The sequence below is a fragment of the Arvicola amphibius genome, chromosome 1, assembly GCF_903992535.2.
Source record: "Arvicola amphibius chromosome 1, mArvAmp1.2, whole genome shotgun sequence".
In the NCBI taxonomy this organism is placed as follows: Eukaryota; Metazoa; Chordata; class Mammalia; order Rodentia; family Cricetidae; genus Arvicola; species Arvicola amphibius.
In genome coordinates this window covers 150,244,832-150,269,269 of record NC_052047.1, presented here as the reverse complement: position 1 = coordinate 150,269,269, position 24,438 = coordinate 150,244,832, and the positions used below count along the sequence as shown (strand labels likewise).

Below are 24,438 nucleotides of genomic sequence, written 5' to 3'. Positions count from 1 at the left end.
CTATCTCCAGGAATTGATCCCCCAGAAACACTTGAGTACACAGAGTGGCTCCGACTCAGGAGTTATTTATTGCAGTGTGGTTTGTGGTATTAAAGTAGAAATACATTCCTCAATACGGATCTTTCAGTTAACATTAGTCACCTGAAATGCGTACAATCCAGCACAAGCTATACAAAAATAGACCTGGTTGATAATGGAACGATCTCCAGAATGTACTTCCAGAGAGCCAGCAGGATATATGGACTGGTGCCATATGAATAAAAATATACCAAATTGTTTAAATATCATAAATACTTCTAGACGGAGTGGAGGACAAATAAGACACGGTTTTATTTATTTTTGAGGCAGGATCTTGACTACATAAAACCTTGGCTGGCCTGGAACTCACTATGTAGACCAGGCTGGACTACAGTTCACAGACAGTCCTCTGCCTCCTGAGTACTGGATGACAGGCATTCACCACAGCCTAGCTTCATTGAATTCTCTTTTGTACTTGAAAAAGGCTGTCTATAAACAAATATATAAATAAAGTTACATCTTTCAGTGCACAGTCCTGGCTTGCGGCACCAAATACTATCAGTGGGCCTTGCTTTTCACAGGCCTCTCACTTTGGCATCTTATACCCATAAACCACCTTTTCAGATGGACTCTGGGCTGAGCTCCCTGCCACAAGGTGGCACTGTGCGGAGCCCGTTCTCCCAGGGCACCTGGGTTAAGTGTTCTGGGTTGGGTAGAACACACCTCTCACCCCCCCCCCACACACACACCAGCATGCCTCCAAGAAATCTGGGAGCTAGGAACTAGGAATTTACTGTGTACCCTGTCTCCCTCGACCCCCCAGATGACTTGGGGTCTCACTGAGGACATATGCTCTGTCCCTTTTCCTGGCCCGGCTCCCTAGTCAGCCAAGACTAGAAACTGAGCATTAGGGCTCTGAAGAGGGTAGTCAAAGGGACAGTGACAGCCATGAGGGCCAAAAATTCCATTCACATGAGCTGTCGCCACCCACCCTCACCCTCCCATTGCCTCACTGAGTTGGCGAGTACTTGCAGCCAGAACACCAGACATAAGACTTTCTTCTGCCAACATTTGCTCTAAATGTCAGGAGGGGGACAATGAGCCGGAACGGAGCACTGGCTCTGGACCTTTGCTCTATAACCCGCTTAGTCCTCCCACCCTCCCTTCAGTGGTCTTGGTCACTGGCAAGCCAGACAGTATCTGGGGCCACAGGGCTCGAGGGGTACCGGGCCCAAGGAGGACAGTACAAAGCACAAGCTGAGGCACAAGGGAGATGGGCTCCAGTAATTTTCTTGGGTGTTGAGCTAAATTTTGGTAGTGACCCCAGGCCTGACTTGGAGTGAATGAACACTAAAGAGACCCACATCCATCTTCCCGGCCAGCTGATGCTTCGCAATGCTGTTACAGGCCTGTGATGGAGCAATGCAGTAGGCATGGCCAGGGTGCAGATCCCAGAAATGGTCATGGACATGGTAGCTAGCTTCCAGCATCCTCCCACAAACCACAATCAAGATCCTACTTGGGGCAAGGCTGCCCCGGACAGGCCCCTTTGTTCATAAATCCCCTGCATGATCCACAATATGCCAAATACAGCAGATGTCTCAATCTACAAAACTGAATGAGGGCTGCTGTGGGCAGAGACCAGGAAAAAACAGGCCCAAGATGGCTGTTAGACCACTGACTTGTGTCACCCGAGTCTAGATTCCACTGAGCACCAGCAGCTGCTCTTCCATGGCGCACGCCTGAGGCCAACCAAGTACTTAGAGAAAAGTGTCCCGCAGGAAAGAGAGAGAGGAGGAGAAAGAGAAGGGGCAGAAGGTGGGGGCTCAACGCCTCCACTTCAGAGGGACTAACGGGATAAAACCAACCAGCTTTAATACCAATATAATTCTCTCTTAAATACATGTTGCCCAGGATAGAACCTGGGGCAGGCTCTTGGCAGAAAGAATAGAAAGGAAAAGAGAAAATGGAATGGATCAGCCAGGCAGCCCCATCCCACCCAGGGCCTCCTGTCCTGGGGGACAACACTGCAGGGAGGGAGGTGGTCGCAGCTTCCTCTGGTCCAGTTATTGCTGAGGGGGGTGGGCTACCTCCCCTCCCTGCCCCCAGACACTCTCAGAGTCAGGTCTGCCCTCTGGGGCCCTACAGAGGCTGGAGGGGACAGCTCAGTAGCTGCTCTGGTGGCCTGTGAGGATGTAGAGGTTGCTGTGTGCCCCAGGGTTGTCAGTGGGAATGCTCTCCAGGATGATGTCCCTGGCATGGGGAGAGGCACAGGGTGAGTGGGGCAGGAAAGCCTAGTGAGCCCATCCCCACCCCTAGCCTGGGGGTGGTAAGTGCCATGGAAGGGTGCAGTTCAGGTACCATCTTTATCTACCTGTGGGCTCCCAGCACTCGGAAGATTCTGGTCTCATCTGTGATCTCCTGGGTCACCTAGAGGACAAGGAACTCTGAGATCATCCCAACAGGTTCTTTCTAAACAGGGCTCTCGGAGTTGGAGACGGTCAGGTCTCTGAGCCCCACTCACCTCGTTGGTGTCAAGGCTTCGGCCCTGCATGCCATGGCTCCAGAAAGCCAGCACACTGTCCTGCAGGCACACTGGAAGAATGGGCTCTATTGGCCCCTACACTACCCCACACTCCACAGATTCCCCCATCCTTGCCATAAGGCCTGACCCAGTCCAATACACAAGGGTCCTCACTGACCCTGAGTGACCAGGATGGCTCCCCGATAGGTGTAGGGAATCTACCCTGGTCCCACGGCCAACCCTGAACCCTAAGGCAGGCACACACCTTCTGAACTGTGGATGCTGCCATGCCCATATCTAGCTTACTCACCCACAGTCTCAATAGGGAAGTCAAAGGTGAGCTGAGGGGCCAGTGCAGCTGTGGGCTCACCCTGCAGGTTAACAATCCTCACACAGCCTGCACAGGGAGAGAACTGGTAGGTGGGGACAGGTGGCTCCCTCCTTGGATGGCAGACCCCCTTCCTCACCATTGAAAGGACCTCAAAATCGGCACAAGACACCCCAAGATCAAGTTCTCAGCACAAAGGAGACAAAGGGCAGGGTCAAAGGGCGAAGAATAAGAGACAAAGACAAGAGATAGAAGATGAGAGATTATGGGAAAGGATCAAGGCCAGGGAGGGGTGGTGGTGAGCTATTTATCCCAGGGAGACAAAGGCCTGCCTCTGGATAGAGAGGAGACAGACGTGGCCTATAGGCAAATGGCAGTTTATAAAGGGAAAGGAGAAACCACGTTAGGAAGAGTTGTTTACTCTTGATTGGACATGTTAATTAGGGGCTTCTGACTGCTGGACTTCAATGATAGCTGTGCCTTGGTAGTCAGCCTCAGGAGGAAGTGGCCACTTGGTGGCTAGCTTTAGGAATGCAATCTAATGGTTTACCAAAGTAGAGAGAATGGGGGAGAGGGGAAAGGCAAAACTTGTTGCACCATGTTTGCCATGCTCAGGCCTGCTAGAGCCCCCCAACCCTGATCCCAGGGCACTCACGTTCAAAGCTGACCAGTACTGTGTCTCTGTCCACCTGGATCACCTGCTGGGCGGAGCCTGGTATCCCCTCTGTGGGCAGAGAAGGGAGGCAAGCTGGTTGAGCTGCCAGCCCACTCTTGCATCCCAAGGACTAAGGGGACATGCAGCAGACAGTCCTAAGCCAACAGTCTACTTCACACCAGCCCTACAGGGCCATACAACAAGGGACTTGCCTTTAGGCTTATCAGGAGCAAGGATGGGGCTCCAGGGTCCTAGTGGAGCCTACGAAGGATCCAGGGTCAGACAAACTAGGCTGTCAGACTCCGTAGATGTGTGACCTAACACAAGTCACTTCCTCTCTCTGAACTTCATTTTCCTCTTTGGTAACTCAAACATGACAAAGCCTACTTTCAGGGCTGTAGTTAAGAATTACGACTGATGGGCTGGAGAGATGGCTCAGAGGTTAAGAGCACTGCCTGCTCTTCCAAAGGTCCTGAGTTCAGTTCCCAGCAACCACATGGTGGCTCACAACCATCTGTAATGGGGTCTGGTGCCCTCTTCTGGCCTGGAGGCATACACACAGACAAAATATTGTATACATAATAAATAAGTAAATATATATTAAAAAAATAATTACGACTGAGAAGGCTGGAGAGATGGCTCAGTGGTTAAGGCATTGGCTGCTCTTCCTGAGGATGAAGGTTTGATTCCCATCACCTACATAGTGGCTCACCACCCTCTGGAACTCCAAGTCACCATCTTCTGACCTCCAAGGCATGCATGTGGTATATATACATACATGAACGCAAAGCATTCATATTCATAAGTAAAATTTTAAAAATATTTTTAAAGCAGAAAGGGGCTGGGGACATGGCTCAGAAGTCAAGAGCACTGACTGCTTGCTCTTTCTAAGGTCCAGAGTTCAATTCCTAGCAACCACAAAGTGGCTCACAACTATATATTGTGAAATCTGATGCCCTCTTCTGGCATGTAGGCAAACATGCAGACAACAGAACACTATATACATAATAAATCTAAAAAAAAAAAAAAAACAAAACAAAAAAACAAGCCAGGTGTGGTGGCGCACACTTTGCACACTTTTAATCCCAGCACTGGAAGGAAAAGGCAAGCAGATCTCTGAGTTCGAGGCCAGCCTGGTCTAGAGAACGAGTGCCAGGACAGGTTCCAAAGCTACAGAGGAACCTTGTCTCAAAAAACCAAAACAAAGAAGCAGAAAATTTAGGAATGAAATGATCTGAGGGGCCCCTGGCACCAGGAACTTTTCCTTCCCTACCCATTGCCCCAGCTGTCCCCATGGCTGAGATGTCATCCTTCCCTGCTCAGAGTGGAAGCCTCCAGTCCCCACCTGGCCAGAGCCCCTCTTCCTGCTGCTGCTGGCTCAGGCTGAAGCACTGGTAGCCAGCTCTTCCTTGGCTACCAAGCCTTTTACTCTAAGGAAACCTTTTGATTTAGTTTGGTCTGTCTTTTTTTATTATTTATTAATTTTATTTTATGTGCACTGGTGTTTTGCCTGCATGTATGCCTGCGTTGAGGGTGTCAGATCTTGGAGTTGTAGACAGTTGTGAGCTGCCACGTGGATGCTGAGAATTGTGCCCAGGCTAGTCTAATGAAATCTTTCACAGAAGCCCAGCCTGGTTGGAAGAGTCCCATCCCTGCAACACCCAGCTCTGCTACTCACCAGGCGGGATGAGGATGTCTGGAGTCAGGCCAGCCTCCAGGGGCAAGACATGGAACAGGACTCGGCAGCCAGGTCCCTCAGGCCCCTCGGCACCCACGCACACCTGTGGCAGCTCCTTCCCGTCTAGCACCAGCGGCTCCAGCATCCCTGCCAGGCTGGGCAAGGGGCTGGAAAAGTTCTGAGGGACAGCAGAGAGGCTAGGCTCTGTTTCTCCTGCAGGCATCCTGCCACCCAGGGGCCCTCTGGTCGCCTACCTTCAGCAGCAGGAATTTCTGCAGGGGCTCATACCACTGCAGCAGAAGCAGGCTGGCAGGCAGGGCAGCCAGCAGGAAAGTGCTGCCTGTGTAGGGGTTACGGACTGCGGGAGGAGGAGGCTGGTGGGCAAGAGCTCGGACTCACTGCACCCCTCCCTGCCCCGTGGCCAGCTCTTACCCACACGACACTGCAGGCAGCCTTTGGTGTCAGGAATCTTGGTGGACAGGGCAAAGCGCCTACAGAAGTGAAAACCAGCATATGTTCTGGGAGCCATCCAGGGGCAAGGCCCCCACTGAGCCCTGTGAGGTGGTCACTGAGACGCTAGGCTCAGAGAGGCGCAGCAGTGTGCCTGTAACAGCTGCAAGGACTGAGGCTCGGGAGCCTCTTGAGCTTCTCTGGGAAGGGTTTTTTGTTTTGTTTTGTTTTGTTTTGTTTTGTTTAAGATTACTTTCTTAGCTGGACAGTGGTGGTGCACGCCTTTAATTCCAACACTTAGGAGGCAGAGGCAGATGTATCTCTGAGTTCGAGGCCAGCATGGTCTACAGAGCAAGTTCTGGGACAGTCATGGCTGTTACACAGAGAAACCCTGTCTTGAAAAACCAACCAAACAAAAAACCACCAACAACAACAAAAAAAAAAAAAAAATTTTTTTTTTTTTTACTTTTTAGTTTTTGGAGACAGGTTTTTTTTTTTTTTTTAGCTTTGGCTGTCCTGGAACTCACTCTGTAGTCCAGGCTGCCTCCTGAGTGCTGGGATTAAAGGCATGCGCCACCACCGCCTGGCATGGTGTGGTTTTAAACAAGTCACTTTACCTCTCTGCACCTGTTTCCTCACGGCCATGTAAAGCAGGAAGCAGGAAGACCCAAAGCTGAGGCAGGTCCCCGCCTGGCCTAAGTATACTCAACCCTTTTCAAAGGCTGATGAACAAAAGCTGACGGGGAACTGTCTACTTAAACAGCAAATGGCCTGCCTTCTGCACCTGCTGGGGCTCAGGGGCCTATGGGGCCAGTGGGTGGCTGTCTTTGGGGGAATCCCCATGCCCTCAGGGGACTGACCATCTGAGACTGAGGAACTAAGCTGTTAACAGGGCAATCTCCTCCCAGTGACTCCGGTCCTGTCTGTGCGCCTGCCAGGACAGGCCCCTGGGAGGAAGCAGTGTCGGCCTCACTGCACTGCCCTCTGCCCTCCTCTTCCTCCCCCTCGCTCACCAGCTAGCATCTGGGTAGGTCAGGGGCACATACTTTTGCGTCCCATGTTTCCTCTAAAGAATTCCATTTCTTCCTTCTTTATGTTCAAAGTAAACACAGGCTCAATGCTGCCCGACTTGCCGGGACTCTGGCAAGTCTGTCGCCTAAGGTTGGGGGTCAGAATGGAGGCTCAGGAAGCCCAGAGGCCACAGGGAACCACACATAGGTTTAGTGTGAGCTCTGTAGCTAAGGCTCTCCTCTAGGTCTCCCCAGTACTGCTGCCCCTGGCCTGGCCTGACCTGGTCATAGTAACACTGGAGCCCCGGCCTGGCCCACTCTTCTTGGCATTCCAGTTCTCCCAGATGGACTAGGGAGGTCCCACTCAGAGAATAGGCAAGCATCTTCTGAAATGCAAGTTTTAAGACCAGGTCTCACACTGTAGCATCAAATCTCAGTAATCCTCCTGCCTCAACTTCTTGAATGCTGGGATGACAGGCATATAATTTATTTAATGTGGCAAATCTGAATTCAGGCCAGACTCTTACATCACTCACAGCTGATGACAGCTCCATCCTTCCCTCAGCCTTGACTCCCCTTCCCTTTCCAACACCACCTAGTACCAGGAAATCCTGCTGGCTCCACTTGCAAAACAGAACCAGACCAATTTTTACTTTCTTTACTCCAACTGCAGCCCATGCCTCTGTTGCTAGCCACCTGACCACTGCAACGGGCTTCCCACGGCCTCCAACATCCTTCCTCATCCATAGTTAGACTCAGTGGCCAGGCATGCCTTACCAGCGGCCTCCACCCTGCTGTGAGGCAAAGCCCAAGGCCTCCCTGTGGACAGACCCTCAAGCAAGCCATACTCCCTCTGCACTAGGCCCTTGCACTGAACATCTCTTCTCCTTGGTAACTTCCCCTGCACACTCACAGCTCTCTAACTCCCTCGGAGACAGCCTTTCTCTGTGTAGCCCTGGCTGGCCTGGGTCTCTGTAGACCAGGCTGGCCTCGAACTCAGAGATCCGCCTGCCTCTGCCTCCCGAGTGCTGGAATTAAAGGCGTGTGCCACCAAGCCCGTCTTTTTTATCTACTTTTTAAAAGTGGTGCTGGCATGTGCCTTTGATCCCAGGACTTTACCAGAGAGCTGCAGCTTCAGCCTATCCTCAGTCTTGGCTCAAACAGCATTTTCTCACTGAAGGCTCTCAGAACGGCCCTTGAAAGTCCTCTCCTTCGTTTTGCTCTTCCCCATAGGTTATGCTCTGAGCCATCACTGCCAAAGAGCCTCATTTTTCTAGATCTACCATCTACCTCCTCTCCACAAGAAACGTGGCATAAAGAGAAGGGGGAAGGGTCTTTTCAGTTCACAGATGTGCCTGAGCCCTGCACAATGTCACAACATATGAGAAGGTACTGGCTCCATAGTTACTGGCTAAAGGGCTGCACCTCAGGCTGCACATTAATGCTGGGTCACTCATCACCTGCAGGGGGCTCTGCAGCCTGTTCCCAGACCTGGCCATGCTGCTTCTCAAACACTCGTTCTACTGTCTCCCTCTATACGGCCAGTGATTCTGTTTTCAGAGACAGGAACTCAAATAGCTCAGGCTGGCCTCAAACTCAGTATTGGTAGACAAGGATAACCATGAATTCCTGGTTCTCCTGCCCCTACCAGCCATGTGCTGAAATTACAGCCATGTACCAGCACGCCCAGCTGTGTTTTGTTTTTGAGACAAAGTCTCCCAATGTAGCCCCGGCTGGCCTCAAACTTGCTATCTTCCTGTGACTGCTGGGATGTCAGGCATGAGCCACCACACCAGCCGGGCTCTTAAACAGTGGGCTGAACCACCTCCAGCAGGAAGCATACTGACCAGTACACAATAGGATCCTTTGAAATGCTCAACAGCACTGCCGTCCATTGGACAGAGTCCAGATCCTAGGCTTGGCAAAAGAGTAAGGGTTCACCACCTGTGCGGGGCCCTCAGCCCTCAGGTCAAATACCACCATGGGGGTTCCCCAGGTCTTGCTTTGTGGTTCCACCTGCATACTCTCCCTTGCCCTCACACACTGGAATGTACTCTCTAATTCCGAGCTGTCTCAGCCTCCTGGCTTCCAGAACACTCTCTCTCCTGCCCCTGCCCCTGCCCTGAATCAAACAGTCTGCCATAAATGCCCATGTCCTTTGTTTCTCCAGAGTCTGGTTTCTCTTGAGTCATGTGCAGGCCCAGCACAGGGCCCATTGAACTGCTGGGTGAAGCCCACTGCCCCACCGACTACAGAGGGCTTTCATGCTCACATTCCTCTGCATTTCAACAAGCCAGGAGGACAGGAGGTGAGGCCACTGTACTGATCAGGAGGAAACAGCCTCAAGGACGGAAAGTGCCTAGGTGATTAGCTAAGATCCTGGCAGTCTCAGGAGTGTCCAGAGCCCCATCCAATCGGTACTGTTCTGGACCTCCTCCACATACCACACTTGCTGACCTGGGGATGATACGCTGAGTAATACGGTTGGTAGGGATAGAGAGGGGTGCCTGGTGCTGCAGTCTCCGCTGCTCAAATAGGCCTGGGAGGTCATGTGCCCAGATGTGCGTGGATTTCCCTGAAACAGAAGGGCAAGATCACTCAGGGCTCAGAGGAAGTTTGGGGGAGAGTGAGCTGGCTGGCTCTGCACCCTCCTGCTCCTACCTGAGAGTGACAGCAATACGTTGTTCACACAGTAGAGCCAGGAGCAGCGCTGGGAGATGAGCTGGGGCCAAGCAGTAGACAGGTGATCAGCACCCAGCACCCCTGTACCCTGTGCCCCCAAAGCCAAGAGGCCTCACCTTCTCCAGTGTATCCTCATGCAGTTCATGCAGGTTGAGGGTGTAGATGCCTTCCTCGGCCCCTACTACCAGGAACTGGTCTGCAGACGTGGGTATGGGGTCAGAGGCTGCCACACTCCCTGGCCCAAACCTAAGGGTGTCCTAGGCCCCGGCCCACCTCGAGTGACAGGGTGCACCCAAGTGACAGCAGCATGGATCTGCAGGGGGCAGCCATTGAAGACCTTGGAGAAGCAGGCACCCATCTGGGGAGGAAGCAAGTAGCTGGTGAGAGGCCGTTGGGAACGTCAGGACAGCAGGGTCTAGGGATGCCCAGCAAACACTTACGTGCACTTTGGGGGTGGGAGGAAGACCATGACATGATGATCTCTGTGGAGGAGGGAAGGAGTCAGGGCCCAGGCAACACCCTACAGCCTACCTCTCGCCCCTCTGGTATCCTCACCTCAGGATCCTCCCGTTGCTTCAGGGTGGCCCAGGCAGTGGGCAGCAATGGTGGGCTGCCAGGACCAGGCGGAGGTGCAGACGGGGTTCCTGTGCACACAGACCATAGTGACTCCAAGCCCCAGCCCTACCCAGAATTCCTCCTGGCCTGCCAAGCCTGGGCCTTACCTGGGGAGCAGGACTGGGCATTGTCATCAGGTGTTGGCTCAGTATGGGGCAGCCCCAAAAATGGGGCCCGTTTGATGGTTCCCATGGCATCATCTGGGGAGTCCAGGTCCTGGCAAGAGGATGAGAAACAGCCTTGCCATCAGCAGGTGCCCTGTGATGCACTCTCTGCCCCAAAGCACCCTGTGCACAGGGCTAATTTCCCAGTTGCACTCTCTTCCGATCCACACCTGGAGTTCTAAGGCAGGTCGAATAGTCAGGCTCCTACAGAGAGACAGCAGATGATATGATGGGGTGTGAGATGAGACTGACCCCCAGGCCTGGGAGGCCTTCTGTATCCTAGGTACAGGCCCCTCACCTTTCCTCCAGGGCCTCCTGGACCGACTGCAGCAGGCTCCTGGGCCAGAGAAAGGGGTCAATGGTCAGTCTTACATAAGACCCAACCTGCCCCACAGCTTCCCCAGCCTTGCTCACTCACCCACTCAGTTCCTCTTTTCCCAGCAGCGTCCATTCCTCCTCCCACTGGAGGAAACCAAGGCAAAGACATTGGAGAGAGGGGAAGAAAAAGAGAAGGATATCACAAGACGGCAGGGAATGGCCAGGAATGATCTGGAACACAAGGCTTACCTGAACTACAAAGAGAGTTCAAGGCCAGCTAGGGTAAGTTAGATAGAGATCCTGTCTCAACATTAACAGAGAGAGAGATGGCAAGAGAGAGCAGACAGACAGACAGACAGACAGAGAATATTCTGGCAACAGACAAAAGACTTGTAACAGACAAAATGACAAGACAGAGAGGGAGACAGTAAGACAGTGGAACAGAGAGGAGCACTGTGGGGTTGGGGAGGAAGAGTAGAGGAAATGACATGATCCCTTGACAGGCAGACTGAGCAATATTCTCAGTCCTGGGAAACCTAGGCTTTCGAAGGGGTGGCCTTCCACTTTCCAGTGTTGTCTTAAGGAAAATGGCCCAGGAGGAGCCTCCAGTCCAGGCCCCCATGTGACACAGGCACCCCAGCTTTGGACTGGCCTTGACTAGGGATGTCCCACCTGCGTCTGCACACCTGACCCCACCCTACACCAGCCCCCTCCACATAGCCAGTGAGTGCCTCACGGGTTCATTGAGAGGATCCGTCTCCTTCCGGCGAGGGGCGCCAAATTTCACTTGGTGAACTAGGGATCCAGAGTATTGGGTTAGGAGGGGTAAAAGTCTCACAATGGACCCCCAAAATAACACCAGGTCCATGGACGCATTTAGCTAGCCCTGTCAGAAGACTTACACTGGATCTCAGAAGGGGTCCTCTCAGCTGGACCATGATGGCCCCGGGAATGAATGGTATCTGGAAACATATCCTGGGTCTAAGAAAGAACACACACAGCAGACTTGCACCTAGTACTCAGCCCTGCCAGGAACTCTTCTAGGTCTTGACAACCCTCTAAGGTTACTATGAAATAAAACAGCCTCATTTTACAGATGGGAGAACCGGCACAGAAACGTCAAAAAACTTGCCAAAGGCCACACAGAGAGGAAGATAGCTTAGTCATAGTCAAGGCTGGCTTGGACCCGAAGGCATGCAGGGAGGCCGGACCTGCTCAAGAGAGTCATGGTATGTGGGCCTGACTAGAGAGAGGCTCTGTGCTGGAATCCACAAGTCAGAAAGATTCTGATTTACATCATCTGCAGGCCCCTGCCACCCAGGTGGGGCTGACCCAGCTCCCAATCCTTGTGTTACCTCCAGTTCACAGTCTTCAGGGGAGAGGGTTCCCAGGTGGGGGTCGCTGGCCTTGTCGAGGAGCTGCGTAAGGAGGGCCCGAGGGAGCTGCTGGGTTGTGAATGGGTGCTGGAGGAGCAAGTGTTGATCAGGATGGTCCTTGCCTGCTAGGTCTTTCCTTTGAGCCTCAAATCCCGGGGCCATCCCCTGCCTCCCACCTGCAGAAGCTTCTCAGCTGTGGGCCTCTTCTTGGGGTTCTTGGTTAGGGCCAGCTTGAGGAAGTGGTGAAAATTCTGGGTCCTAGTGGGCACAAAAGTCCCGCCCACCCAGACCCAGGTTAAGCTCTGCACAGAAGCAGCCTGTGAGTTGCCCCAGCCAGGCAGCTGAGACACTGATACTGTTGCACCATAGCAATGCCTCCATCACAAGCCACCAGCCCCTCCCTCCACAGGGAGTTCTGGCCCTAGAGGGGAACCAAGCCCGACCCTTGGCAAGAGCTCCCATCCCATGGGCCTTGGCTGGAAAAGGGTATCTCGGCTGTGGGTGAGCCCTCACCAACGTGTCTTGTCTCTCAGCTTGGGTGGTTGGAAGCTGCTCTTCGACATGAGCATCAAGGCCCTAGGGAGCATGTGAGGTCATGGGTCAAGGGTCGGCAGGGCAAGGTTCAGGCAAGGGGCATGCGCTAGGCTGACCTCATGGGGTGCAGGTGGAACAGCGGCGGCTGTAGCTCGCCGAGCTCAATGGCAGTGATGCCCAGGGCCCAGACGTCACACAGCTCATTGTAGCCACCTTTGCGTTCCACAGCAGCGACCTCTGGTGCCATCCTAGAGTCAGGATCACAGATGGGATGACCAGACGCCCTACTTGTGGGCCCTACCCCTACAGCCAGGGCACCATCTTACCAGTACGGAGTGCCAATGAAAGACCGCCTCTTAGCCACAGATGCTGTCAGCTCACCTGATACCCCAAAGTCCGCTGCAGGAAGAACAGACTCTTACCAGCCCCAGGGCCGCACTTACCTCCCACCCCAGCACACAGGCTATGCCAGTCCAGCCACAGCTGCCCCAAAAGCAAGGCCAGGCCCCTCTTCTGAGAGGAGCCACCAACCTTCCATCTCTGAAAACCTGATCCCATGTCAGGTCCCTCCCAACCCAATCTTGGTCAACTTTTGGCAGGCAGGTAATATTGCTACATCTCCTAAGTGGGGAAACTGAGGCTCGAGTACTAAGGTGACTGGGATCAATGGTCTCTGAGTCCCTGCTAAACGCTCACCCACATGGCATCCCCAGGGACTGACCCAGTTTGACATCTCCCTGCAGAGTGAGCAGAAGGTTGGCACCCTAGGGGGACACAGAAAGGATTCCATCAGGTGCCTGGCAGCCTCCTCCTCTCTTGAATCATGCCCTAGGCTGACCCCTACCTTGATGTCTCGGTGAATTTTGCCCTGAGAATGCAGGTGGTGGAGCCCCTGGGGACAAAGAAGAGTCTTTAAGGACAGCTACTTAGCACTAATCACCTCCCCTGAGCCCCTACTCAGGACTGGGGCCCCCCCACCCAAGCCGCTTCCTCCTCCCCTCTCCCCAAACAGGAAGTGAGTGAGCCAAGAGGGAAATAGGCTGCTTCCGGTAAAAGAAGTGGGGCCCCCTCCCCCTTAGGACCCACAGCCCCTGGGACAGCCCATTCCAAGTTCCCACTCCCCCACTAGCCAGCTGGGTTAGGCCCACATTCCAGAGGATTCCAACGCGGGAGCTGCCTAGGAGACTGGTACCTTCAGTGCCTCCCGGCAAACATAGGCTATCTGCCGTTCTTCCAGGGGCCCAGTAGCTGAAATGGACAGCGTAAGGGCTGGAGAGAGCCTGAGGGATATGTTGACCCTCCCTAGCCACCCTGCATAGTGGGAAGCAGCAAGCACCACTACAGGAATGTGATGTTAGCCACACCAGGCTGGGATTCCGAGCCCAGAGAAGGACAGCATCTCTCTCAAGGTCACACAGCCAATCAGAAGCAGAGAAGAGCCCAAATTCAGTCTGGAGGATGCTCTTCTGTCCCTTTGTTGGGAATGGGGATAGGCCATGTCCCATGGAGCCTGACTCTCACCGTGGTAAATCTCCTGCAGCGAACCCCCTCCACAGAACTCCATACAGATCCACAACCGGTCATTCCTGGGGGGACAAAGAGCTAGGTCTGGAACACAGCAGAGCACACGAGGGCAGTCTGGAGTAAGAGGGTAAAATAAACAACCTCACCTGAGGTAGCTGCCAATGTAGGCCACGACATTGGGGTGGCGACATTCGCGAAGGATGGTGATTTCCTGCTGAAGAGAGCTGATGTCGTCCCCTGGGGAGCACAAGGCATTATGGGGGGGGGGGCACACAGGGGTAGCCCAGACTCTGCCCCTATGTGCAAACTGGGCACAGAGTGTTTCTCTACTCGCCTGGCAGGTGCCAGCTCTTAGTCTCTCCTGGGGTCAGCCTCTCTGGGGGTCTCGGAAATGTCAACTCTCCGCCCCCGCCAGCTCACGCGCCCGCACCCGCCCTGGAGCACAGAGGCCCCACCCGGGCCCACACCTGGGTCTAGCTTGACGATCTTCACCGCGGCCAGTTCGGACGTGACGGTGTCACGGGCCTGCGGGGCGCAGGGCAAGAAGCGGGGTGAGGAGGGGGCGGGGCCGGGGCTCCCGCGGCGGGACGCGCGGATGCACCCTCCTCCTGCGCTCCCGCCCGTCCTGCCGCCCCGCACTGCGCACCTTGTAAACGTCGCCATAGGTCCCGGCCCCCACACGCTGCAGTAGCTCAAAGCGGTCTCGCGGATCCTGCAGTGACACGTCCCGCAACAGCGCCATGGCCCGGCGCCGGACCGGCCGGCCGGCGCAAGCTGCGGAGCCGGCGCGGAGCGGCGCGGGGCGGGGCGGGGCGGGCAGAGGCGGGAGGGCAGGCAGGGGCAGCACCAAGGCTCGGAGGCCGAGGGGCGGGGCCAGGCTAGGGCGGGGCCAGACCGGGGATGCCCCTCCGCCCGCCTGGCCAGGAGGAGGCGCCCTGACTGAGCGGGGAAGTCCCCTAGCTATGGGCGGTGCCTAGGCCCCCCCCCCCATTCTCGACGCGTTACAGGTGCATAAAGTTCAAACTCCAAAGGCAGAGAAAAGCGTACGTCTACTCCCTGCCCCATCCCCGACTTCCAGATGAAACACGGACATGTCTTTTCTTTTCTTTTTTTTAACAAAATGTATTTATCTTCCTTGAACTAAAAAATAAATCTATGTACAAAACAGGAAGAGGCTGGCCCTCCCCCACCCCGTGCAGATTTCCTCCCGGGACCTCGGGGAGGTTCCCAGAGGGTTGGAAGAGGTCCTGCTCTGTTCTGGGCCAGTTTGGTCAGGAAGGGGGCGAGGCTCAGTATTCACAGACAAGAGTCGAAGCTCCATGTCCTGGACTCTGGGATTAGGGAGGCGAGGAAGCAAAGATTTCCAAATTCAGGCAGCAATGTGCAAGTTCTTTGGGATAGGAAACTAGATTCCCAAAGGATGGAACTCTGAAGTGTGGAAATCTATCCCTAGGGACTGAATGGAGTCCCGAGTTCTCGGGTTTCCAGGTAGCATCTGTGTTCCTGGGCTAAGGTCACCCTCAGCTTCCAAGAGGGAGGAATGCCGAACTGCTCAGGCTCAAGTAGGGTTCCCGTCATGGGTCATTGGATTTCAGGGGGTTGGACCTTTAAAGACTGGTCACATGGACCTACAATGAGGTTCCAATTGGCCAGCTGGTGAGAGATGAAACCTATTCTAGAACTGAGCCACAGCCTGAAGGAGCCAACTCAAGGTTCCCCAGTCACTACAGGGCAGCTCTGGGCCCCCTGGGATGGTGGGCAGAGTCTGGGCTTGAATTAGGGAACTAGGGTGAAGCCTGCTGGGAGTGAGGGCAGGGCCTGGGGCCTGGTCAGGGAATCCCCAACAGTTCAGAGGCCCTTGCGCTGCCGCTTAAGGAAAGAAAGTGTGTAGTCGCTGGGTGTGGACACTTTCTGTTTCTTCATCTGCACTTGTGACTGTGCCGTGAGCTGCAGCTTGATGGCACTTGAGTTGATCTTGGTGGCCACCAACAGCTCCTTCATGCCTTTCATCTTTTCACTCTGGAAAGTAAGCACTGGGCCCTCCGGTGGTGGCGATGCTGCCGGTGCTGGAGCCTGAGCAGCACTGCTGACTTCGGCGCCACGGGCAGTACCTGGGACAATCCCTGGAGTTTTCCGGGGTGGTCCTGAGCCTGCACTTTGCCCAGAGCCCGGCCCCTTGTCCAACGCAGGCTTCTTGGGTGGGGGTGGCTCCTCGGGTTTGGACTCCCGGCGAGGACCGCGCCGCCGGCCTTCTCGGGATTCATCTCCCCATGGTTCTTCAGCCTCTGTCGCCTCTGCTTCACGGCTAACTATGTGCACCTTCTGCCGCACCTAAGCAAGAGTGCAAGTCAAGGGAAAGGTTGTGGTTCACCAGTGGGAAGTCCAGGCTCAGCCCCTGGCCACCCCTCCAGGAGTCCCCTTTCATCGCTACTCACACAGGGGCACATGCAATAGTCTCACTCCCCCATGACTACCGTCAGCACCTGTGGTCCCCAGCCCCTGCACAGGGCCCTCTCACCTGTCCCTCGAAGCGGCCGAGGGACTGCACGAGGAAAGTGGCCCAGCCTACATGCAGTACTGGTGTGGGGCTGCCCTCCTCCCATTTGCAAATGCCATCATAGAATCGCAGCAGGTGGGCAAAGCACTCTGGGTCCTGGAGGGCAGAACCTTGGCTCTGGGTGCCCTGGACAAGAGGGACAATAGGGAAGAGTTCAGACAGTGTCCAGCCAGGCTCCACCTGGGCAAAGCCCTGGTTTCAGTTAAGGCAAATGCAGGTCAGGACCTCTTTCCTTTTAACAGCCAGCCCTTGGGAGAGGGAGTATACCTTTCCTTGCCTACAGCCTGGCGCAGATGAGAACCAGGCCAAAGAGATGGACAGCAACCCATTTACCAGAAGGCTTCAGGTCTAAAACACCCTCAAGTCCCTCCTAACCCAAGCCCAAGATATCAGCTCCAGCAGAAGAGAACCCCCAATCCTGCGCATGCATTCCAATATGCCCAAGAGGAGGGTGACCAATGAAGGCCTGCCCTGCACCTGGGCTTGCTCCCCTGGCCGCTCCTCCCCTGCTTCTAGTAGGCTGGCTGCTTCCTTCAGCAGATTGGGGATGACGTCATTGGCCACTTCAAAGAATTCCTTGTAGATCTCCTCATCCTCCCGGCAGTAGTTGTAGCTGTGAAAACATGTAGGAGTCAGGCTGACAGTACCCACACAATGGGACATCCCACTGACTGGTGAGAGGCTGGGGGTCCTTGCTCATCTAGATGATGATGACCATGTTAGTTCAAGGTAAGATTAAGGAATGGGATGTGGGGCTGGACTAGAAATTGGGCAGAGACAGTGGCACCACAGACAAGGGAACTGACCACAGAGCAGAAGAAACTGAGCAGAGGAGGGGAAGACAGGGTAGACGGCTCTGGCAGCCTTGGTTGTGTAGGGGCTGATCAGAGAGGGGACAGGGCTTCAGACAAGGTGTCACTCCTGGATGACTGACTGGAAAGTGACAGAAAGGGCAGGCTGGAGGCCCTGGCGGGGGGGGATCCTCACTCTTGGATAACAGTGGCAGTGTCAGCCCAGGCCTGCAGGGCTTCGCGCACATTGCGGTTGCGACAGTGGTAGCCAGCAAGGTACATGTAGGGGTAGATGTGCTCATCTTGGTAGTAGGTCTTGGCTGAGGCAATCCCCTGGAGGATGGAGCAGAGGAACCTCAGCAAGGCAGCCCCCCCCCCCCCCGCTGCCTGGACTAGCACAAATGCCTCATCAGTAATATGCCACAAAAGGAGGGCCCCAAAGAGTCCTCCCTGGCTCAATTCCCCGCTGACCCCTCTACCTGGTGCTCCCCACTCTCTCCCACCTACCTCCATTCCAGGCCTAACCGCTAAGGCAAGGGCAGACAACAGGCGTGGTGACCCCACAGAACAAGGCCCAGGAGGGCAGGGAGCACTCACACTCAGGCCTAGGACAGGTCTCCTACCCACATGTTCCTCTACAAAGACTTCACGCCCAGCCACCCTCCTACCACACTGAGCAGGCTGACATCTCTCTGCAGTTCTACCACAAGCTACATGGCAGGGCAGCTGAAAAATGAGGGCTGGTGGGACAAAGGCCCTGCCAGCCCCAGGCTGGGGGACCCAGGGCACTTCTTAAACACACAATTACTCTCATTGTACATGTGCCTGAAGCAACGTAGGGCAGAAAACAACCTCCAGCGCACAAAGGTCTACGTTTTTCACCTGTCTCCTCCCAGTCCCCAGAAAGGAGTTGCTGGTTTTTGAGATGCCCTCACCTTGTGATAGAGCGTGAGTGGGTCTGGCCGACCAGGGGTGGGCTCCAGCTCCTCCAGGTCTGCCAAGTTCCCTAGTGCCATGGGGTACCTAGGAACAGATAAGGGGCCAGGCTGTCACCCAGTCCTCTGGCTCCCCCCAGGTCTAATCTGACCATATCCCTCTACTGACCTTTCCAGATGTCCTAGGTCATACAGCAGCCAAAGCAGCTTCTAGAGCCCAAGGGAAAGAGGTGTGAGTGAGGAGTATGGAGCCGCCTACCAGTAGAGTGGGATCTGGAGGCAGCAGCGCCCTTCCACCAGACAGAGTTCAAGATTCAGACCTTCCATGAAGCAAAACCCTTCATGTGCCAACCCCACCCTCCTTGTGCACTGAGAAAGGCCAGTCCACTTTACAGAAGAGGGGTGGGGGAGTTAGTCTCCTCACCTGTTGCAGCTGCAGCAGCTCCAAGGAATCCGTGTGAAGATCAATAGAAGGGTTGATGGCACACACCATGAATGCCACCTCCATCTTGCGGTCACAACGCATGTATGATCCTTTCAGGTACAGCCAGCTCTGGGGAAGACACAAAAGAAGACATCTCAGGATGTCTCATCCTGGGCCTGCTCTTGGGCATGACAACTTAAATCTACCTTCCCCTTGATACATGCAGAGACGGTTGATGGGGTGACAGGAGCATGGCCGGGGGAGCAGAGTCCCTCAATTGACTTGGGCTAACAGAACAGGGAAAGGGAAAATACAATACCCGTTCAGCCACGCCGGCATTGACTGTTTGGCCCCTGCGATCTTCATTGCCTTTGCCATGCCAGGTGACCTCAGCTGTCTGCTCCCCGTTGGGCCCAAACACCACCCAAGCATGATCCTCAGACAGGGCCAGATGGACATCTCGGAGACCCAGGGCCTGGCAGGCCCCCACCACTGCAAAGGCCACACCTGAGCTGTCCAGTTTAGTGCCTGTAGAGGAGGGGCAGTAATGAGAGCTCTGACCTGGAAGAAGGGGGCACCCAAACACCTCTCAAGTCTGTGTCCAAACCTCACATGCAGGATCTTACCCATCACACTCCCCCTTCTCTTCTATGTTCACAACCTCTCCCTCCTGCTAACCCAACCCCAGCAGATCTTCCTGGATCTCAGCTCCACCCAGCCAAAAGCTGTTCCTCCCTTTTTCTGCATTGCTATTTCTGTTAACAGCGATTTAACCCAGTGTCTTACTGCATACTTATTAGACTATAACAGGGAGAACAAATCCATGACCTTATGACCCCCCCCAACACACACCCCGGGCCCACGCCCTGACTTATATCTCTGCACTTTTTTCCTGCTAAGCTCAGAAATGGCCTCAGATTCTTGCTCAATACTGTGCACTAGAAGCTGAAGCATTTTGCAAGTCCTTAGCTTTCTTGGACTCAAGTCCTTAATTTCCTTTCCAAATATTTTCATAGGCATCATCTCATTTAATTGTCTCAAATGTATCCATCCCTTTGTCCTACTTCCCCGATCTGCTGCCACCCTCTTTCCCCATATGTTGGGCTGCCAGATTCCTGTGGCTAATCAGTGGCATGGCTGGCGGTGCCGAAGGAGTAGAGGGTAAGATCTGGTACCAATCGATCAGGTTCCAGTCCCAGCCCTGACATTCTGACATTAGAACATCACTTCTCTTTGGGATTCTGATTCCACAGCTGCAAAGGAGAAATAATACCTGCCCCACTATACAAGGTTTACGGGTCTCAAATGAGCTGTAAACCATATTGTTCACATACTAGAAGAGATAAGCCAACATACATTTGCTCCCCTGACCACCTGTCTAACTCCAACCTGTGATGAAGCTGAAGAGGGACTGGATATGGGCACGGTCCTTGAAGTAGGAGCGGCTGAGGCTGTTCCATATGACATCGGAGACCTTTTTTACCAGTTCGCGACTGGAAACGCCCCCCTCTCGAGGGTAGAGGGAGAGGTCGACAGCGCCGCGGATCTGGGCGGTGAACCGGGCATAGAGGGCAGCAATGATGGATAGGTCGGCCACCGGAAAATAAGTGAGGCCGCCAGGAGGGTCAGGTGCAGGGCTGGGCTGGAAGGTGAGCTCGGGCACGTTGGTGGGGATGACACGGTTGACAGCCAGGAAATGCTCAACGAAGCCCAGGACCAAAGAGAGGAGCACCAGGTCAGGCTCCTCTCGGCCCAGCTCCGCAGCGAACAGGCGCACCACATCGTCGATAGAGCGCAGAGGAAACAGCGTCTTCTGGGCGGCCTTCAGCCCCATGGCGGCGGGCGGTGGCCTGCGGGCGAGCCGAGGGAGGGAGGGTCGGGCTCGGCGGGAGAGCCCCCTCCCAGGCTCAGCTAAGGCTCTACCCTCCGCCACAATTCTGCTTCGCCAGCAGCTTCGACCTGCACTCACGGGCGGTGGCTCGGTCGCTGAGCCCCTTCAACCAAGGCTGTGGGGCCTTCTTGTTCCCTACAATCCCGGGACCCCCAGCCCCGATAAGGCTGCGTCCCAAAGACTTCTGGGGACCCTCAAAGGTCACCCCTCCCGGTCCCTATGACCTCTTCCCGGCCCTCTGAAGCCTGCCCAAAAGGCGAACCCAAACCAGCCGCCCGCAAGTCCCAAGGAGAGTCCTGGCCTCGGTCCCCCGAGCCCACCTCCGCGCTTACATCCCACACAAGGCACCGCGGCGCCCGCCCCTGCAGCCTGCTGGGAAATGAAGTCCCGCGCCTCCTTTGGCCGCACCGCCTGCCGGGAAAGAGGCGTCCTTAATCGCCCCGCCCTCGCCAAATCTGGAAAATATAAGATTGTCAAGACCGCAGTGGCTTATGGGAGAAGTAGTCTCGCTGCTCCGGTGCGGGTAGGCTGAGAAACCTCGCTACTACCTTCCTGAACTCTTCAGCTATTGGTCATTTTTTGGTCACGCAACCCAAAGGTTCCCCGGTGCCATCTGGGAGATTGAAGTCCTGGGACTACACGCTCTAAGGCTGCTTCAGTGTGTATTATGGCCAGTTTGTAAGATAAGGAAATTGGTGCTTTAAGATACCACAAAGGGACTTGCTTTGAAATACTACAAGGGTTCTGGAGTCCCGGCTAGGCTGTTCAGAGCACTTGTTGGGTTCAAGTCCCAGCACCCACATTGTGGCTCACCGTAAGTTCCAGAGAATCCAATGCCCTCCTCTGACCCCCACCAAGCGCCGACGTGGTGCACAAACAAAAACGTGCAGACAAAACATTAACACCTAAAAGGACTGCAGGGCTGGACAGAGATGGGAGGCTCTTGGTGAGCTCAAAGCCAGTTTAATGTTCAGGCTAGCCAAGTGTATGATGAAATACCAGCCCTTGGGAGTTAGAGGCGAGTGGGACGGCTCAGAGTAAAGAGCCTTGGCTGCTTTTGCTGATGACCCTGAGTTCCCAGCAGGAGCACGTCAGCCCACAACTGGGTCTTTAACCCAGTTCCAAGGGATTCAGTATTTGCTGCTGACCTCCGCAGGCTTCAGGCGGGCACCTTGTGCACACACACGTGTAAAATAAAATTTTGGAGGTGGGAGGTAAGGAGTTCAAGGTCAGTCTTACTTTAGACAGGACCTTGCTTTTTAGTTTAGACTGGCCACACACAGTGCTCCTGCCTCCGCCTCCACTGCACTGGTATAGATGTACACCACCAGGACACATGCAGAAATTCCTCACCTCCGGAACGTCATCTTTATTATTATTATTTTTTTTCTCAAACTCACAGAGATCTGCCTGCGTCTGCCTCCTGAGTACTGGGATTAAAGTCGTGCGCCACCCACCACCTGCCTCATGCCCTCATCTTAACTAATGATGTCTACAATGACCCTGTTCCAACTCCACATTGCACAAAAGGTCATTTAGATGTTCTGTCTGACAGATTCAGCAAACCAGTCACATCGGAGTCCTGGAAAGAACAAGGGTTAAACACAAACCGGTTTTCCCAGACTGCGTTTTCTGTCTTCTGTGGTCAGAGCCGGTCATCTCCTCTAAATCTTTAACACTAGATGGCGCTCTAAATCCAGGTTTGCAATGATTTTGCTGTAGGCTTCATGCCATATAAAAAAGTAGGTACTTGGTGGGCAAGGGGTTGGTAGTTTGGGGCGGAGTAGCTGCTTGTGAGTGGTCCATGCTCCTGAAAGTTATTTCATGCAGCTTTTCTTCGTGATATCTCTAGGATGAAGCTGAATACCTCCTTCCCAGGCACTAGCTCTCAGAAATTCATTGACGCGGACGGTGAATGCAAAACTTCGTACTTTCTATGAAAAACCTATGGGGTCAGAAGTAGCTGCTGATGCTCGGGGTGAAGAGCTTTGGTTCGAATTAGTGGTGAGACTGATAAACAAGGTTTTCCCGTGAAGCAAGATGTCTTAGCTGGGAGGTGGTGGTGCACACCTTTAATCCCAGCACTTAAAGAGGCAGAGGCAGACAGATCTCTCTCTGTGAGTTTGAGGCCACCCTGGACTACAGAGTGAGTTCCAGGACAGCCAGGGATACACAGAGAAAGCTTGCCTTGAAAAACAACAAAAAATAAATTTAAAAAATTAAAAAAGAATAACAAATAATTGGTCAGGAAAGAAGGACAAAGGAAAGTTATCTAGTACATCCATTTTTTCCACCTAGCTGAATTTACCAGAATCTTTTCTCAGTCTGTCCAGATCCTCTTTACTTGGGGTGAACACCCCAACAGCTTCCTTTTGTAAAATAACAATTCATAGTCACACCGCATTATCTTAATCCCTTCTGAGGGCAACAGCAGCACCTCAATGACATAACAACATACCATTAGGTGGGCTCATATCTAAAATAATTTATTTTTATTTTATGTGCATTGGTGTTTTGCCTACATGTATGCCTGTGTGAGGGTGTCAGATCTTGGAGTTACAGTTGTGAGCTGCCATGTGAGTGCTGGGGTCCCCTGGAATAGTAGCCAGTGTTCTCAACTACTGAGCCATCTTTCCAGCCCTGTCTTTTTAAAACACTTGTTTATTTATTTATTTATTTATTAAAGGAACGCATGTCACAGCGCACATGTGCTGAGGTCAGAGGACAACTTTCAGGACTCAGTTCTCAGGCTGCAGAGATGGCTCTGTGGACCTTGGAGAGGACCCAGTTTCGATTCCCAGCACATATCTGTGGGCTCAGATCAGCCTATAACTCTGGTTCGAGGGGATCCAATGTGCTCTGACCTCAGCAGACACAGGCACACATGCATGTGGTACACAGACATACACACTGGCAAAACACTCATACATATAAAATAAATACATCTGGGCTGGAGAGATGGCTCAGAAGTTAAGAGCACTGGCTGCTCTTCCAGAGGTCTTAAGTTCAATTCCCAGCAACCACATGGTGGTTCACAAACATCTATGATGAAATCTGGTGCCGTCTTCTGGTGTGCAGGCACACATGCAGACAGAACACTGTATACATAATAAATAAATAAATAAATCTTTAAAAATAAATAAATAAATAAACCCAGTTCCAGGAGATCCAATGCCACCTCTGGCCTCTGAGAGCACTGAATGTATAAGATGTCCATGCATACACACAGACAAAACATTCATACACATAAAATAAAAACAATAAATCTTGGGGGCTGGAGAGATGGCTCAGCAGTTAAGAGCACTGGCTGTTCTTCCAGAGGACCCAGGTTCAATTCCCAGCACCCACATGACAGCTAACAACTATCTGTAATTCCACTTCTAGGATCTGATACCTTCACACCAATGCACATAAAGTTAAGTAAATTGTTTTAAAAAACAATAAATCTTTGTTTTGTAAAGAACTGGGGGAAATTGCCAGGCAATGGTGGCTCACACCTTTAATCCCAGCACTTGGGAGGCAGAGGCAAGCAGATATCTGTGAGTTCAAAACCAGCTTGGTTCACAGAGTTCCAGGACAGCCAGGATAAGCCTCAGGACCTGTGATCCCTAAAACTCACAAAAGGTTGCAGAGGCCTGACTCCAGAGAGTTATCATCTGACTTCCACACCTGCAGATTGATACACATAGTGAATGCAATTTTTAAAATGTAATTAATTAAGAAAATATTTTAAAATGTAAAAACTTGGAAATGAGATTGCATTTCCAAGGATTTGGCCAGGACAGCAGCCATTTCTCCAATTTGATGAAGGGTGGTTTTTAAGTCTTAACTTGCTAGAGGTCTGGACTTCCCTTTGATCTGCCCCACATCTCCACTTGGACCCTCTGTTCCCCAATGAACAGAAGAAACATTTCCCAGTCTGACAGCACCTGTCATTATCACGTCACCCAAGTCTTACTGGGAC

The 24,438-nt window shown here is 53.4% G+C and overlaps 2 protein-coding genes across 3 annotated transcripts; both read right to left on the bottom strand.

The window, feature by feature from the left end:
• Positions 1-306: 306 nt before the first annotated feature.
• Map4k2 (mitogen-activated protein kinase kinase kinase kinase 2) lies at positions 307-14,675 on the bottom strand. Its single transcript, XM_038330134.1, has 32 exons — positions 14,523-14,675; positions 14,344-14,401; positions 14,023-14,113; positions 13,874-13,938; positions 13,545-13,600; positions 13,197-13,244; positions 13,074-13,116; positions 12,679-12,751; positions 12,469-12,600; positions 12,332-12,394; positions 11,995-12,076; positions 11,798-11,905; positions 11,345-11,423; positions 11,179-11,237; positions 10,543-10,586; positions 10,423-10,461; positions 10,295-10,328; positions 10,068-10,176; positions 9,901-9,989; positions 9,786-9,827; positions 9,619-9,703; positions 9,462-9,541; positions 9,325-9,385; positions 9,121-9,238; positions 5,636-5,694; positions 5,458-5,561; positions 5,204-5,381; positions 3,526-3,594; positions 2,853-2,939; positions 2,543-2,613; positions 2,393-2,448; positions 307-2,271 (listed from the first exon to the last, which is right to left on the bottom strand). Exons 1-32 carry the CDS (start codon positions 14,616-14,618, stop codon positions 2,184-2,186), a joined length of 2,466 nt encoding a protein of 821 aa, XP_038186062.1. The 5' UTR covers positions 14,619-14,675; the 3' UTR covers positions 307-2,183.
• A 297-nt stretch (positions 14,676-14,972) lies between these two features.
• Men1 (menin 1) lies at positions 14,973-20,872 on the bottom strand. Of its 2 annotated transcripts, none has more exons than XM_038328430.1 (10): positions 20,807-20,872; positions 19,973-20,433; positions 18,903-19,111; positions 18,584-18,712; positions 18,329-18,369; positions 18,160-18,247; positions 17,421-17,557; positions 16,911-17,046; positions 16,395-16,559; positions 14,973-16,207 (listed from the first exon to the last, which is right to left on the bottom strand). In XM_038328430.1, coding segments are annotated over exons 1-10 (1,851 nt in total). In that variant the 5' UTR covers positions 20,809-20,872; the 3' UTR covers positions 14,973-15,724. The 2 variants fall into 2 exon arrangements, with proteins under 2 accessions (XP_038184358.1, XP_038184366.1); XM_038328438.1 differs by having other exon boundaries at positions 20,795-20,864.
• Between the last annotated feature and the right edge of the window lie 3,566 nt (positions 20,873-24,438).